This window comes from Marmota monax, unplaced genomic scaffold (genome assembly GCF_021218885.2).
Source record: "Marmota monax isolate L192 unplaced genomic scaffold, Marmota_monax_Labrador192_F-V1.1 WCK01_AAM20220418_F8-fsc00081, whole genome shotgun sequence".
Lineage (NCBI taxonomy): Eukaryota > Metazoa > Chordata > Mammalia > Rodentia > Sciuridae > Marmota > Marmota monax.
The window spans coordinates 2,400,226-2,416,050 of record NW_026695234.1 but is presented as its reverse complement, the minus strand read 5'-3'; the positions used below and the strand labels follow the sequence as shown (position 1 = coordinate 2,416,050).

Here is a 15,825-nt window from a genome sequence, read left to right as displayed (position 1 = left end):
GCAGTCTTCCAGTTGAGGAGATTTGCATGGCAGATGATGGGGAGAAAATACTTCTCTGTGTTATTGTGTTGCCCAGTGGCTCAAGACCCCTGAAATAAAGTGCATGGTTCCAATTTTAAAAGCCAGTGGTGAGTCGTGGTTACCACTTCTCAGAGACTTCTTATATTTGCGGTGTGTGTACCATTGCAAAACTCCTTTCTAGTAAAATCACAGTGTCCTAGCAGAGCAATTCAAGGCCTGAGGGTCTTATTGTATGCTTCCCTGTTAACCAGTACAACCTCAGACTTTCTAGAACCTTCCTTGCTAATATGCTGTGATGTTTTGGGAAGTAGTTGACATGCTGCTGGGCTTCCTGACAGAAAAGCATTGTGGTCATCTATCATCAAGGTACTGAACACGCTAATAAGGACCTGGACAGTGGCTATGTAACCCATAGCTGTATTTCTACAGATTGGGTTAAATGGTAAGCTGAGCATTGTAACCGGTGTCTTTTTCAAGTCTGACTTAATGTTTCCTATTTGTCAAACCTCACTGGTGGATTTGGGTCAGTTTCAGTAGTGAAGAAATAGATGTGCTTTTTACACCAACTTTAACGGTATCTTCCTCATTGTAAAGCCCTGGTTAGGAATTGTTGATCAGATAAGCATCTTGGCTCTTAAAGTTAAAAAAAAATCACTGTTTAAAAAAGAGTAGACTGTATAGCCATTAAAAAAAAAATAGAGTATGGTACATGTTACTACATGAGTGAACCTCGAAACATTATGCTAGGTGAAAGTAACCAGATATAAAGTATCATATATAACGTAATTCCATTTATGTGAAATACCCAGACTTGGCAAATCCGTGGAGACCGAAAGCAGATCAGTGGTTGCCAAGTCCTCGGAAGGAAAGGGGAAATGGACAGTGGCTGCCAATAATGAAAATGTCCTGGAATTAGGTGGCGATGGTGGGTGTACAACATGGCGAAGGTATTTAATGCTACTGATTTGTATATATTGAAATGTTTGGTTAAATCGTATGTTGTATACAATAAACAAAATACCAAGCAAATATCTGTTCAGGTTCACCATTGTTTATTTTCTCTTACTGCAGGTATTTTGCAAATGAGCCATTTGCTGACTTTCATCGCGTGGAAGGGTTACAAGGAGTGTACATTGCTACTCTGATTAATGGTTCTATGAACGAGGAGAACATGAGATCAGTCATCACCTTTGACAAAGGAGGAACCTGGGAATTTCTTCAGGCTCCAGCCTTCACAGAATATGGAGAGAAAATCAATTGTGAGGTATAGATGTTTTAATCTTGTTTGACTTTTTAATACAAGGATAGAGTTCTGATCTGTAGTTGTTTCCTACATCTAATATTTATTGGAAACATGCAAGATCACATAGTCTTTCATTGATACCATGTGAAGCAAACTTTTATCTGTATTTCCATCTTTGCTGGTCCCAGATTCTGCACCATATTGTATGCCATAGTGAACTCACAAGGCAGGGGGTGGTGGATATTTAAAAATAAGTGATTTTTATTTTATAATAATAATAAATTTTTTTTTTTTTTTGGTGCTGAGGGTTCAACCCAGGGCCTTGCACCTGCTAAACTATACTCCCAGTCCAGTATTTTAAAGTTTTGAGGGAAAACATTGTGATTCTCAACATCTGTTAGACATATGAATTACTTGAGCAACTAGCTTGAGTTAGTTCACAGTTTCAGCATTAGGTTATGTTTTATTTCTTTTGGTGACATCATATCTTTGGGAATAAAAAAATCAGGTGAGAAAGTCAGGGTAGAACAGGACACAAGGGTAGTTAATGCCCCAAATGATTCTAACATTTGAGCAGTTGTGCCATGTCCAATAGGTACACTCATTCCGTTAATAGGTAATCGTGGTTATTTAAAAATGAAATAGAAACATGCTGTGTTCTTCCAGTTTACATGTGCTGTTGTTTCAAATTGCTGTTTAGTTATTAAGACATGTATACTTAATAAGTTTTTTGGACTTAACTATGTAGAAAACAAGTTGGCATTTCTTTTGCTATTAAAGAATTCCTGATCCGGGTGCGGTGGCACACACCTGTAATCCCAGCTGCTCTGGAGGCTGAGGCAGGAAGATCATGAGGTCAAAGCCAGCCTCAGCAACTTAGCAAGGTGCTAAGCAACTCAGTGAGACCCTGTCTCTAAGTAAAATACAAAATAGGGCTGGGGATGTGGCTCAGTGGTCGAGTGCCCCTGAGTTCAATCCCTGATACCCTGCCCTGCCTCCCCCCACCAAATTCCTGAAACACCAGTTGTCCTTCAAGATTGTTTGGGGACCTCTTGTGTAAAGTTATTATTTGTATGAAAGGAGTTTTAAAATTTCTCTCTGAGTATAATTCAGAGATTATTCAGTATTTCCTGCCTGTAGGCCTGTCTGAAAACTTAAGAATGCCAAAATATATCATTTGGTTCCATTAAGTGTTCCATAAGTCTAAGTATTCTGTAGACTGTGCCCCTGGCTTTAAGTGACCCCCGAATACCTCTGTTCCCATTTCACCTAGATCCTTTAGAAAATGGAAATGGATCTTGGGTGTGGGCAGAAAGAACTCAGAAAAAATAAAAGTGCTCATTTTTGGAGAAACTATAACATTTTAATTCAATTCAGTTGGATTTTCTGATTTTGTTAGTCCTTGGTGAACTATGTTGAGTCTTCTCTAGTCTGTCTGTGACCCTTGGGAAAATTCTTTTGGAGACTCTGGCCTTAGAATGTACTTCTTGATTTTTCTTCTAATTTTAGCAAGAGGCAAGCTATAAATGGATATACACACATTACTAGGAACTGAACCTACCTCAGTAGTGTCTTACAACCTCGATAGCTCGGCACAATGCTGTTGTGGATGGGGCTGGGATAATTTTGAGCATGCCATGCATGCCAGGGTGTCAGAACTTGGTATTTTAAAAATTCATCTGTTTAATTCCTTGACTGATCAATTTATGAACTATAGGACAATTAATCATCTTTTAGTTTCTACTTCTGAGTTTAAGTGAGGTATTAGATTTCTGTCACTGTGACAGAATGCCTGAGAAAATCAGTGTATAAAGCAGAAAGATTTATTTTGGCTCATGGTTTCAACTCATGATCACTTGGTACCTACTCTTTGCCTTGTGCTGAGGCTGAACATCATGGTGGGAGCATGTGGTGGAATAAGCTGCTGATATTATGGGGACCAGGAAACAGGGAACAAAAATGAGAGACAGAGCAAGAGGCTAGAGTCCCCAAATGCCTTTCAGTGGCACATCTCCAGTGTGTAACTTTCTTCCACTAGGTTCTACCTCCCAAAGGTTGTACCTCCCTTCTAGTAGCAGCACAGGCTGGTGCCCAAGCTTCTAGCACATGGCCTTTGGGGGACATTTTAGATCCAAAGCATAACAGGTGGTGAAAAGAACATATAGGAATGGTTAAAGTCTGATTGTCCAAAGATACAGAAACACGTTCAAGAGTAGACTTCATCGTAGGCAAAACGATGTAAGTCAAAAAAGGTGGGGAGAGTAAATATATCTTTGAGACCCAACCTAATTTGGTCCAGTTTCCATTGGCCAAACTGGGAAGCTAGTAAGATGGATATTTGTTCTATCTTTTTGTGACAAAAGTAAATGGATCCAGCAAACCTTGCCACACTTATTATTTGTGCCGTAAACACCTGCAGAGTTCTCCTGTTCAGAACACTGGACACATCTCAGTAACCCTGAGTATCCACTTTCTGGCCAGGAGAATGAGGCACGGCCATATAGCAGAAGCCTTATCCTGGTGGTTTACAAAAGAACTATGAAAATGTGGGCACAAGCGATGGAGGACAGTTTAAATCACTTGAAGCCTTGCCCTGTACAGCCACATCTTTGTAAAATATAGAACACCCTTTACCAATGTAATGTGGATCTTTGACGTTCAGATATCGTATTTTGTACTTCTGGGAGCTTATCTGTGGGACTTGATGACTTGTGATTCTTGTTTTTTCTTCTGACAGAATTACTGGAATCATATTTGAAACTCCTCTCCCCTAACTTAGAAAATAAATACCACAACATCATTTCATTTCTCTTTAACTCTGAGTCACTTGAGAGGATCTCTGGGTGATACAGGGAGATGGGTGTCTTTCCTGTCGACCTCAGTTAACGTTGATTTATAAATGTTATTCCCTGAGAGTCTTAGGGAGTTCTTAAATCATTTTTTTTCAACCAGGAACATTTATGTGGATGCAGATGACCCGCTCTGTCTGGGTGGCGGTGTGTGTGAGAACATAGCTGGGCTGTGAGTTTGGTTTCCTCAGGGCCAGGCCTCCTTGTTCTGTGTCAAGCCCTGAGGTCCCCACCCAGGCCTCTGGGTTTGCAGGAGATCTAGGCAACATGTTACACACTGACACCACCTGAAACTTTATTTTGCAGCTTTCTCAGGGCTGTTCCCTCCACCTGGCCCAACGCCTCAGTCAGCTGCTCAGCCTCCAGCTCCGGAGAATGCCCATCTTGTCCAAGGAATCAGCCCCTGGCCTCATCATTGCCACGGGTAATGTTTTGTCTGTCTTGCCTGTTCTCACAGGGGCTTCTTTCTGCTGGTTATATGCAGCCCCATGTAGAGTAGTCACCCACATCTCCAGCAGTGCCCACTCTGGGTAGTTTTAAGACATTCTTAGTTGCTAGATAGTTCTTTGAAATTCCCATTGGGCAAGGTGATTCTCTGATACATCCTTGAAATGAAAAATAACTCTTCCTCTTACTTTTTAGGCTCAGTGGGAAAGAATTTGGCCAGCAAGACCAACGTGTACATCTCTAGCAGTGCCGGGGCCCGGTGGCGAGAGGTCAGTGCCCACCCTGCCTGGTTGGTGTGTGTGTGAGGATGTGGACTGCACCTTGGTGTTTCAGGGACAAGCATGGTTCCCAGTGGTCACCTGAGATGTCCAATACAACTGTAAAGTAAAGAGAGGGACCCAAAGCCACACATGAGAACCGGCTGCCCTGATTTTTATTCACCCTTTGTTATGTGGACTCACAATTTCCCCAGATGTTACTTTAAGTGAATAAGGAAGCTTTCACTTTTTGTTAAAAACAACTGTGAATTTGACCAAAATTTCCAAGATTATACAATCCATAAGGGCAAAGACAGTGTCTGCTGTGCTCACTTTTTACCACCAGGCCGTAACCACGCCTGGCATATGTGAGTGCTCAGTCAATATTTGCCGAGGGTATCAGCAAATGACAGTGTAGCTGTGATGGTGGTATTTTTCTGTGTAATATTGGAGCGGAAGTCTTGCCTGTGGGCATTTCCATCTCATTCTGTGCTGTGGAAGGAGAGCATTTCTGTGTTAAGGTGCCATAACTTACTTATATCTTCAGCACTTATTATTGCCAGCTTTGAAGGTACAGCTGGTTCTCCAGCCAATTCAGCTTCAGCCTTGGGTATTAGGGAATTCTCAAACCTGGAAAAAAGTATTTCTCATCTGCCTCCCGAGACTTTAAGGCCAAAGGAAATGCTTCTGGTCTTATTCTGAAGGGGTTGCTTTCAATGGTGACCCTGAGGATGCCAGGAACCATCAGGGTAAAACTCAGCCCCTCAGTAGGCAGGAGTTGCTTGAGCACCATGTCAGGACACTTTTATATTTAAATCTGTAATGTGTTAAACAATAATTATGCCCTACATTTTTTTGGCTCTGTAGTTTATAGAGACTGTTACATACCTTATCTTATGTGTGTCCAGTCTTACCACCCTTCCAAATGAGAGATATAGGGCCCAGACACTGTGTGTGTGTGTGTGTGTGTGTATGTGTGTATGTGCATGCGTGTGTGTATGTGTGTATGTGCATGCGTGTGTGTATGTGTGTATGTGCATGTGTGTGTGTGTGCACGCACATGCTTGCACATGCTTGCACATGCGTATATTAAGGCCTGTACACAGCATGGTAGGGAACATAGTACACATGGTGAAGTGAGGGAGGTTGATAAGAACTGAGTAGTTAAAAGTGAATGGTTTGGAATTTTCTGGTCATTCTTTTCCTGCATCCCCAGGAAAGACTAAGCAGTTGCTTTCTCCTTCCTTGGAGCTGGACATTCCTTTTGGAATTGGGTGTCCTCTCCTCTGTGAATAGGCCTGTGATTTGTTTGTACCTTCTGCTGTTGGTGTAAGCGGGCGTCTAAACATCTGCAAGTGATTTCCTCCTGGGTAGAAAGCTGAATCTTGTTCCTCCTCTACTGCTGTCGTCTAGCTGTTGTGGACGGCTGTCAGGGCCTCCCTGCAGCGTGCTTGATGCCTGCATCAGCCAGCACACGGGGACCTTATTTTGGGGGACTAGCAGAGAACTAGCAAGGGGATGAAAATGTTGAGATTTTGTCCCTGAGGGAGCGTCTATGCCTCTGTGGATGGCCTTTGCTTCAGGGGCACAGTCTGGGGCGTGTGGCAGGCAGAGGCAAGGGAGGAGGAGGTAGGACGGAGGGGGCAGAGTGCTGCCTGGGACACTGGTGACAACAATTCTGGTTCTCCTCTTCCTACTAATGAATTTTGCAGTTCTCTGATCCTCAGAATTCTTCAACTTCCTTCTTTAGCGATTTTATTGAGGCACACAGAAGTGCAGTAAACTGCTCATATTTAAAGAGTTTAATTTCATAAGAATTGATCACCACCATCACAGTTTAGATCACAGACATTTCCGTCACTCTCTCGCCTAAGTGTCTTTGTGTCCTTTTTTCAATACATCCTGTTCCAGTTGGTATTTTCTAGAATTTTATATAAATTGACACACCGTATTTTTCCTTTTTGCCTGGCTCCTGCCACTCATCCTGATGATTTTAATTCCTTCCATGTTGTTTCATGTATCAATGATTCCTTCTTTTTTTTTTAATTGCTGATTTGCATCCCCCTGTAGGGATTTATCACAATTTGTTTATCCATTCAAGTGTTGATGGACTTCCAGTTTTTACTTCTTACAAATGTAGCTATAATGAACGTTCATGTACATCTTTTTTATGTGGATCCTTTTCATTTCTCTTGAGTAAATACCAGGGAATGGAATGGTGGGGCAGTGTGGTAGGTGCATGCTGAACTTTCTAAGGGACTGTCAGATTGTATTTCAGAGTGAAGACAACTTTACCTTTCCATCAGCACTGTGTGAGAATTCTGCCGTTCCACTTGCTTGCTAATACTTCAGATCATCACTCTGTTTAATTTCAGTTTATTCCCCATCCTCCTGCCCCTGCCCTGTGTATTATTTTATGTATTTAATTGTCTTAGGCATTATGTTTAGGTTTATGATTCATTTGTTAATTTTCACATATGGTATAAGGGAAGAGTTAGTAACCATTTTTTTTCTAATTGACCCATTTATTGGAAAGCCTTCTTTTATCAGTTTTATCTGCTTATTGAAAAGACTTTTTCCTGTTGAATTGCTTTGGAACTTATGTGAAAATCAATTGGCAACATGGTCTGTTTCAGGGCTTTTTGTTGTTGCATTGATCTATTTGTCTGTCTATTCACCAGTATCAAATTGTCTTAATTACCAAAGTCTTATTAATAAGTGTTCAGTCAAGGAGGGCTAAGTCCTCCATCTGTTTATTTTTAAAATTGCTCTTTTCCTATGAAGATCCTTTGTATTTTCATTCACATTTCAGAATCAGCTTGTCAGTTTCTAAAATCCCATTAGGATAATGATTAGAGTTACATTGAAGACAATCTATAAGCAATCGTACCATCTGCAAAGAGGGGCAGTTTCATTTCCTTTCTGACCTTTTTTTTGCTCTTTTTTTCCCCACCCTCATTTTCCCTCTTCTGTCCTTTCTTTCCTTTTACCATGACACGTATCTCCATACATTGTTGAATAGAAGTGGTGAAATGGCATTCTTGCTTTGTTCCCTGTCTCAGGGGGAGCGATTCAGCTTTTGTAAAGGGGAAACCATTATATATGTTGTTGGCAATAGATTTTTATACATATACTCTATCAAGGTGTGGGGGATTCCCTATAATTCCTAGATTGTTGAATATTTTAAAATCATGATTGGGTACTGAATTTTGTTAATTGCTATTTTTATGTCGATTAAAATAATATAAATTTTCTCTATTGTTTTGTTGATGTGATATGTTACATTAATTGATCCTTGAATATTAAAGCAACCTTTATTTGCTGGAATAAACTTTACATGATCATTATGCATTTTCACTTTTATATATGGATAGGTTTAATTTTCTAAATTTCTTAAGAATTTTTATATTCTTGAATTTTTATATTTTTGTAAGATAATTAATGTATAATTTAATTGTTTGGTAATATCTTTATCAAGTTTTTATATTATTATTTGCTATCGTGAAACAAGCTGATTAGTGATCCTTCTTCCTCTATTTTCTGACAAAGTTTGTGTGAAGATTGGTGATATATTTTCTTTACTAATTTAAAGAAAGAGGGAAATTTTCTAGGCAGGATAGGACTATTCAGACTTTTTCTTTTCTTTTTTGGTCAGTTTTAGAGTTGAAGAAATCTGTCTCTTCATCCAAGTTGTTGCATTTGTTGGCCTAATCTCATTAGTTGTGTTTCCTTATTACCTTTTTAATGTCTGTAGTATCTTTGGTGGTAATTTCATTCCTGATGTTGGTGTTTTGTGTATTTTCTTGATTAGTTCTAAGTTATCAGCATTGTTGATCTCATCAAATAACCTACTTTTAATTCTGTTAATTTTATCTGTTTTCTGTTGATTTCTTATTTTTATTTTTTATTTATTTGCTTGTTTTGTAGCTTAAGATAAAACCTTTAGGTCATTGATTTTTAGATATTTTCTAGTATAAACATTTAAGGCTACAAGTTTTTCTCTAGATACTCCTTTAGCTAAATGCCACCTGTTTAGGTATGAAGCATTTTTATTATCTTTAAGGTCAGGGTTTTTAACGTCCTTTTAAAAAATTGAAATATAATTCACATACACAAAAAATCACCATTTAAAAATATTCAGTTCAGGAGTTTTTAGTGGCGTCACAGTGTTATTCATGTCTAATTCCAGAATGTTTTCAGCATTCATTACATCTCTTGATTTTTGTCTTTGACTGGTAGGTTATTTAGGAAAGTGTTACTCAATTTCCAGGTGTTGGGAGTTTCATACTTACGTCTTTGATTTCCGAGATAGTTTCCTGTAGCCTGGGAGTACTCTATGTAGGTTTCAGTTTCTTTCCGTGGGACCTGCCCTGTGGTCCAGCATGTCTGCAGTGGTGAACGTTCCACGAGCACTGGAAAGGCATGTGTGCTCTGTAGGTGTTCGAGTCGTGGCTGTAGCTGTAATTTACATGAAAGCAGTTGATAGTGTTCAGATGGCCTATGTTCATTTTGATTTGGGTGGTGGTGGCGGGGAGATGCACTTAAATTGTTGATAAAGATATGGGAGGATCTCTTACTGTGATTGCAGAATTGTCTGCTTTTCCTTAAATTCTGTCAGTTTTATTTTTCCATGTATCTTGAGCTTCTGTTACTAAGTGTATTCACATTTACTATTATCTTTTCTGATGAATTGTCTCCTCTGTCATTGTGAAATCCCCCACTTTACCTGTGGTCATACCCTCTGTCTTGCAATGTATTTTACCTGATATTCAAATAGTGTCTCTAAACTTATGCTTAGTGTTTGGATAGTACATCTTTTACTGTCTATTTGTGCACTTTCTACCTATTCATGTCTTTAGATTTAAGGTGATTTCTGTAGGCAACGTGTTGTAGGGTCTTGCATTTTTATTCATTCTGCTGTGCTTTCCCCCAACCCCTGACCAGGGCCTCCTGCCTCCTGGGCAAGTGCTTTACCATGGAGCTACATCCCAGCCCACGCTCTGCTTTTTAGCTGAATTACTTCCACCTTTAACATTTAATATAGTTATTGATGTGGTTGGATTTCAATCTATTATTTCATTGTGTATTTTCTTTTCATTGCTTTTGTTTTTAATTTCTCTGCTCCTCATTTCCTGGATCCTTTTTTATTATTTAGATAGTAATATACTTTTATTTAGATATTGTCTTTTAATTTTTTTGTTTTAGTGGTTGTTCTCAGGATTAAAGCATATATAACTTATCTTCCAGTTTTCTTTGAGTTAATGTTACATTTAATATAAAATTTAGAAACCTTGCAACCATATCAGTCTGTTTTTCCTCCTGGATCTTTATGTTGTGGCCATTTGTATCACATCAGCTCACACTGCAAAGGTAAAGTGTTTTGATTTAAATCATCTTAAGAAATTTAAAGAACGTAAGGGCCAAAGAAGCAATCTTGAGTTTTTGCCCAAATTGTTACCATTTCTGTCTTCCTTTATTCCTAAAGATCCATCTTTACCTCTGGAAAATTTCCTTACAGCCCTAAAGAAATTCCATTAACTTTTCTTGTAGAGCAGGTCCACTGGCTGTGAGTTCTCTTGCTTTTCCTTCATGGCAATCTCTCTTTACCTTCATTGTCACAGGACATGTTTGCTTTATTGTTGAATTCTCGGTTGACTGTACTTTAAAGGTGAGTCCCATTGTCTTCTTGCTTCCCTGGGTTCTGATGAGACACCTACAGTCATTTCAGCTATGTAGTATGTATATAATGTCATTTTCACAGAATCATGTTAGTGTTCATATATGCATATACCATGTCATTTTCATATATACATGTATTTTCATGTATGTAGATAGTATGCAGTTTTTCTCTAGATGCTTTCAAGTTTTTTTTTTTCCCACCTCTTTGTCAGCAGTTTTGTGATGATATATTTAGGAGGGGTTTTCTTTGAGATTATCCTGTTTTGGGATACCGATCTTGAATCTATAAATTTATATCTTTCACCAAATTTGGGAAAATTTCAGCCATTATTTCTTCAAATAGTTTTTCTGCCTTGTACTTTTCTCCTTTTATTCTGAAACTCCAAATATGTATCTTGAACCTTTTGTTATTGTTTCATAGGTCTTTGGTGCTCTCTTTTTTCCCCTGTGTTTTCTTTCAAATGGATAATTTCTACTGATCAGTTTTGTCTTCAGATTCACTAATTCTTCTGTTTCTCTTCTCATGTTGAGACTATCAGTGAATTTATTTCAGATATTATGTTTTTCTATTATAATATATATCTCTATATAGTTCTTTTATTTTTAATAGTTCCCACTTCTATGTGGAGAATCCTTATCTTTCATTTATTTCACATGTGTTTTCCTTTGCCTTATGGAACATGGTTATAAAGGCTATTTTAAAACCCCTATATGGATCATCTTGGGTTTGCACTTGTTGATTATCTTTACCCTTGAGAATTAGACTCCTTTTATGGCTATGTTTGAATAGTGTATGTTGAGTAATTTTGATTTGTATTCTGGACATGCAAATGAAATGCATGAAATTAAATTTTCTGGAGGATGTTGGTATTTTGGTTTTAGTCTACAGTCAGGCAGTTTAGATTCTATCTTCTTTCTGTAGGTGGTAGCTCTGACGTCAGTTCAGTCTTCTGAGCCTTTGCTGTGCTGGTTTGGTCTGTTTTAGGCATGTGTAGTTTGGGGGTTAGGCTGAGACTTATGTAAGTTCATACACAGAAGTAAGGGATTTACTCTTTTGACACTCTGCCCTCTGGGATTCCATACACACTCTCTCCAGACTGTAGGGGCTCTTTTCCTAGTTCCTTTGACAGAAAAAGTTTCTTATCAGCTTTTGAGCTCTGACTAGAAATGAGGTGCTGCACAACTGGGGCTTTCCCTTGGGTCAAAGCTGTATCAGGATACCCCTAAGTGTGTGGGTAGCTTCTCCAGGTTTTAAATCTGTTCACAAGATGCCTGCTTTTGTTGACTTTTTAGTATCCTCTGGTGGCTGTTTTTTGTTTTTTCAAGTTTAACCCAGAGTTTTTAGTTGTAATTGCTAGGAAGGATGAGCTATACACCATCATAGTAGAACTGGAAATCTAGTTGGTTGATTTTATTTTTTCAGTGCTAGGAATGGAACATAGGGCCTTAGGCGTGCTAGGCAAGCATCCTATCAATGAGCTATGCCCTGTAGCCCCAGCTGGTTAATTTCTAATCACTGATTGATGAGAGTCAGAGATTTGGGTTTGAGTTTTACCTCTGCTGTTTGTGGTCAACTTTGTTTCTTTGTTTGGGAAAAAGTTGGAATCTGAGAACATGGCTCTGCCTGTATCAGGATTGAATGAAGTAAATAAGATGATGGATGTGGATGTATTCTTTAAACTGAAAAGTTGTATTTAGATGGTTGACATTGCTGTGTGTGTACAGGCTCACATGTGCATGGTCTCTGCATGGTTACCTGCACACAGGTGGCCTCACCCCTGGTTTCTCTTCTCCAGGCGCTTTCTGGACCTCACTACTACACCTGGGGAGATCATGGCGGCATCATCATGGCCATCGCCCAGGGCATGGAAACCAATGAGCTGAAGTAAGTGTCTCTGACTAAGCCTTTTCTTGTAGCAATACATTGTTCAAGAAATTCATATCTGTAATCGTAGGTGGATTATTTCTCTATAGCACTAGGTTGTTGGCAGCACAGTTTGAGGCCTCTGGAAATTAAACTTTCCATATCTATAAAGTTGGCATAGTAACCTACTCTTTCTTTCTCATAGGATTGTTGTGAGAAACAAGGGAAATAATTTATTGGTTTAAAAAGTATAACTGCATAAATATAAAGAATGTATAATGACTAAAATGGGACTCTTTAACTTGTCTTTTCTTTGCATAAGTGTGACACACAAAGATTTGCTCATGATGACTAATAATATATAATAACAATAAATAGTAACATGAATAATAACTGCAGAATGCATCCACCATTGTAGCCAGTTAACTTTGATGGTGGTACATTTGGTCTTGGGGATTTTCATACATGGAAGTTGAAGGGATGTTAGAGCCTAACTGCTTTATTTACAGATGAGGAAAAGGAGGCTCATCAAGGTGAAGTCACTTGCCCAAGGTCTTCCCATTTGTTAAACACTAAGGTCTTCAGATTATGTCCTGTATTGTCTGTAATATATTGTTCTGAAAAGAGTGATGTCAAGGGTTTATAATTTCTGTTCCCTTAAGCCCTGATTTTATGAGCACCAGCTCTTTGATTAATTTCATGGAATTATTGAACAATTAATGTTTGGTCAGGGCAGGCTGGCCTTCACTTCTCCTTGTTTTTGAGCTGAAGCTGTTGGCTAAATTACTAAGGGAAGTGGAGAGGCTTCAGTAATCATCTTGTTTAGAACAAGGAAGAAAGCTTTCTTTTCCTCAGCTCCTTTTAGAATCAGAGCCAGCAGCAAAAGAGAGGTGGGTGGTTTGAAATGAGAGATCTTAGCAGCTGGTTGTTCGCCTGTGGTTAATTGGACATGTGCTGAGCAGCCTGGCCTCCAGGAAGCAGATAGAAGCAAAGTGCTGGTGTTGGCTTTTCACCTGGCTGTCCTTGTTCTGTGTGGCACTGGTCAGCTGTCTCTTTGCAGCCAAGAGTCACAGGAGGCCCTGTTTGCACACAACAGTGCATTCATGGTCAGATTGGTGTTTGCTCAGACGATGACAGTCACAAAGCGCAGTGCTTCCCACGTTTGCGCTGACATTTGTGTATCTATTAATTCATACCTCACACGTTTAGCGAGCACTTCTTGTGCCAGGTGCTGTGTATCTGAAGAGGAAAGGGATGTTGTCCCCCACCTTTACGCGTTCCACCCTAGCTGTGAGAAAGACTCAGAAAACAATTATAGTGTTTAGTACACCACTATTGTGTGGATGTCACGCAGGGACAGAGCATGGCTTCCTTGGAATACATTTCATTCTTTGTATGGCTTTCAGATTTTAGAGTCCATTCTTGATTTCCTTGTTGAACTTCTCCACAGATTACATTTGCATTCCAAGCTGGCTCCTCTGAAGGAGCGAGTGTGATTCTAGTCCTCTTACACCATCTGTCGGCGCATATGTGCTCCGGGATCACAGCGTCATTCCACACTAGCTGGAGCAAAACACACCAGAAAAACAAACCTGCTGCCAGAACATCCTAACGCCCTCCCCAGGCATTTCTTAATGACTTCAGGGTTGTAGACTTTGGGGGTTATGGACAGAATAGTCTTCCTCTATTTGTAGGTCATTTAGAGGTGTCTGTAATGCATAGTTCAAATAAGGCATTTGCAAATATGGAGAAAATGGACAGGCCTCCTCTTGACAGGTACATGTGTCCCAACTATCAGCCTGAACTTGGCCCAAATCTTTGTAGCCACCTGGTCTTTACTCAGTGTGTTGCTTCCAGAGGTGTTTGGCCTGTCCTCCTGCTGCTCTGGAGAGAATGAATATTGAAGTTAGTTCATGTCCTTAAACTGCAGTGGTGATTCAGTGCAATACCCAGGCATGAGTGAGGCCATTTCTGACAAAACTGGATATCTGTTGCTGGTCTAGGGCTTCATCTCCCTCTAAGTCCGTTCTCCTCACCATGGCGATCTCTCTGTCCTTTGAACCTCATAGCCTTTATTGGCCATCCCATTAATTTAGCATTGATCACATTCTGGCTCCTTTTTTTAATTACCTTTTCATTAAATGCCTGAATTCTTCAGCTCATTACTAAGGCCTTTATATAGACAAGTATTTTTATTCTATACAAGTGCCTGCTAAGGCACTTAGCAAATATTTGATTGATCAATAAGTAGGTCAAGCATACTCTGTTTTCCAAGCTCGGTTATTTTTTGTTTTGCTGATTTATGACACTGAAAGGAATCGGGTAGGGTGCCATTTGCACAGCTCCAAGGGAGACCACTGCTGTTGTGTTCTATGTAAATGTCAGCCTCTGAGCACAATGGGGACTCCTCAGAAGTGAGCAATACGGTGGTACCCAACAGACACTAGAGATGATCCAGTCTACCTTCCTCAGTGTCCACATGAAGAAATAATGTGATTTTCCAGGAGTCAATACCCACACTGGAGCATGAGCATATTTCTGTGGGGAATTAGTTCAGTTACACAAATAATTTTGGAAGATCTATGATGATCCAGATGTAGTGCTAGACACTAAGGACACGGAGGTGAGTGTGGTATGGCTTGGGTGAAGGTGGTAGCCCAGTGGGGTTCCATGAGAAAGAGGGGCCAGGAAGAAGACCTTGTTTTGAAGGGATGCTTTCTGACCTGATACCCTTTTAGGAAGGAAAGCCAAGCAGAGTAGCAGCTGGCATTCTAATTAGAGGTAGTGGGGACAGGTAGGAATGGTACTTAAGAGTTGGATCCCCCACCCCTTGGTGGTTGTTCATTTAAATTATTCATGTCTTTCTCTCCCTGATTAGCACAGATAACTAAGAGTTGACTGTTATTTGTTTCAGCGTCTGCTTTGATTCTCTGCTGAGACTGTTACCTTTGTTATTGTTAATTAAAATTGAGAGTAAGAAGTGGAACACTTTGTTTTGTTGTTGTGTCTACATGTCTGAAATGATCAAATGAGAGCCTGTGCTGGGGATTCACTTATGCATTCATTCAGCATGCTGATAGCAGGAACCTGCTTGGGGGATGCATGGGAGCAGTTTCGTGTATAATCAGTTTTCTTCAGGCTGTTGTGTTTTTGCATCTTGACCAAAAAAAAAAAAAAAAATCCAAACACATTTGTTGGCTTGATCAGGAAAGATGAGATCAGTTTCCGCTGCTTCTTGGCAGTTTGCCTGTCAGCATGGTGATATTATTGATAGTTAATAATATTTTGGATTAACCCCAAAGCATCTTTTATCTGAGGAGGTTTCCAACGTAGGGTTTCCCTCTGGGAATCCTGAAAAGCCCCTGCAAAGAGAACACACAGCAGAGCAGCTGTCTTTTCTGGACCTGAGTTCTGAACACAGCCCTACAGGATGTGGGAGGCAGCAGTTTACCTCTTATCTTGGTT

General features: G+C 39.7%; 1 protein-coding gene across 3 annotated transcripts in view; it reads left to right on the top strand.

Annotated features, from left to right (window-relative positions):
- The window catches only part of Sorl1 (sortilin related receptor 1), a 162,637-nt gene that overhangs the window by 57,541 nt on the left and 89,271 nt on the right, over window positions 1-15,825 (top strand). For all 3 annotated transcript variants that reach the window (XM_046438730.2, XM_046438729.2, XM_058577154.1), the window contains exons 9-12: window positions 1,093-1,285; window positions 4,420-4,537; window positions 4,756-4,829; window positions 12,293-12,381. In XM_046438730.2, coding sequence (XP_046294686.1) covers window positions 1,093-1,285; window positions 4,420-4,537; window positions 4,756-4,829; window positions 12,293-12,381 — 474 coding nt within the window. The remainder of the gene's footprint in view (window positions 1-1,092; window positions 1,286-4,419; window positions 4,538-4,755; window positions 4,830-12,292; window positions 12,382-15,825) is intronic.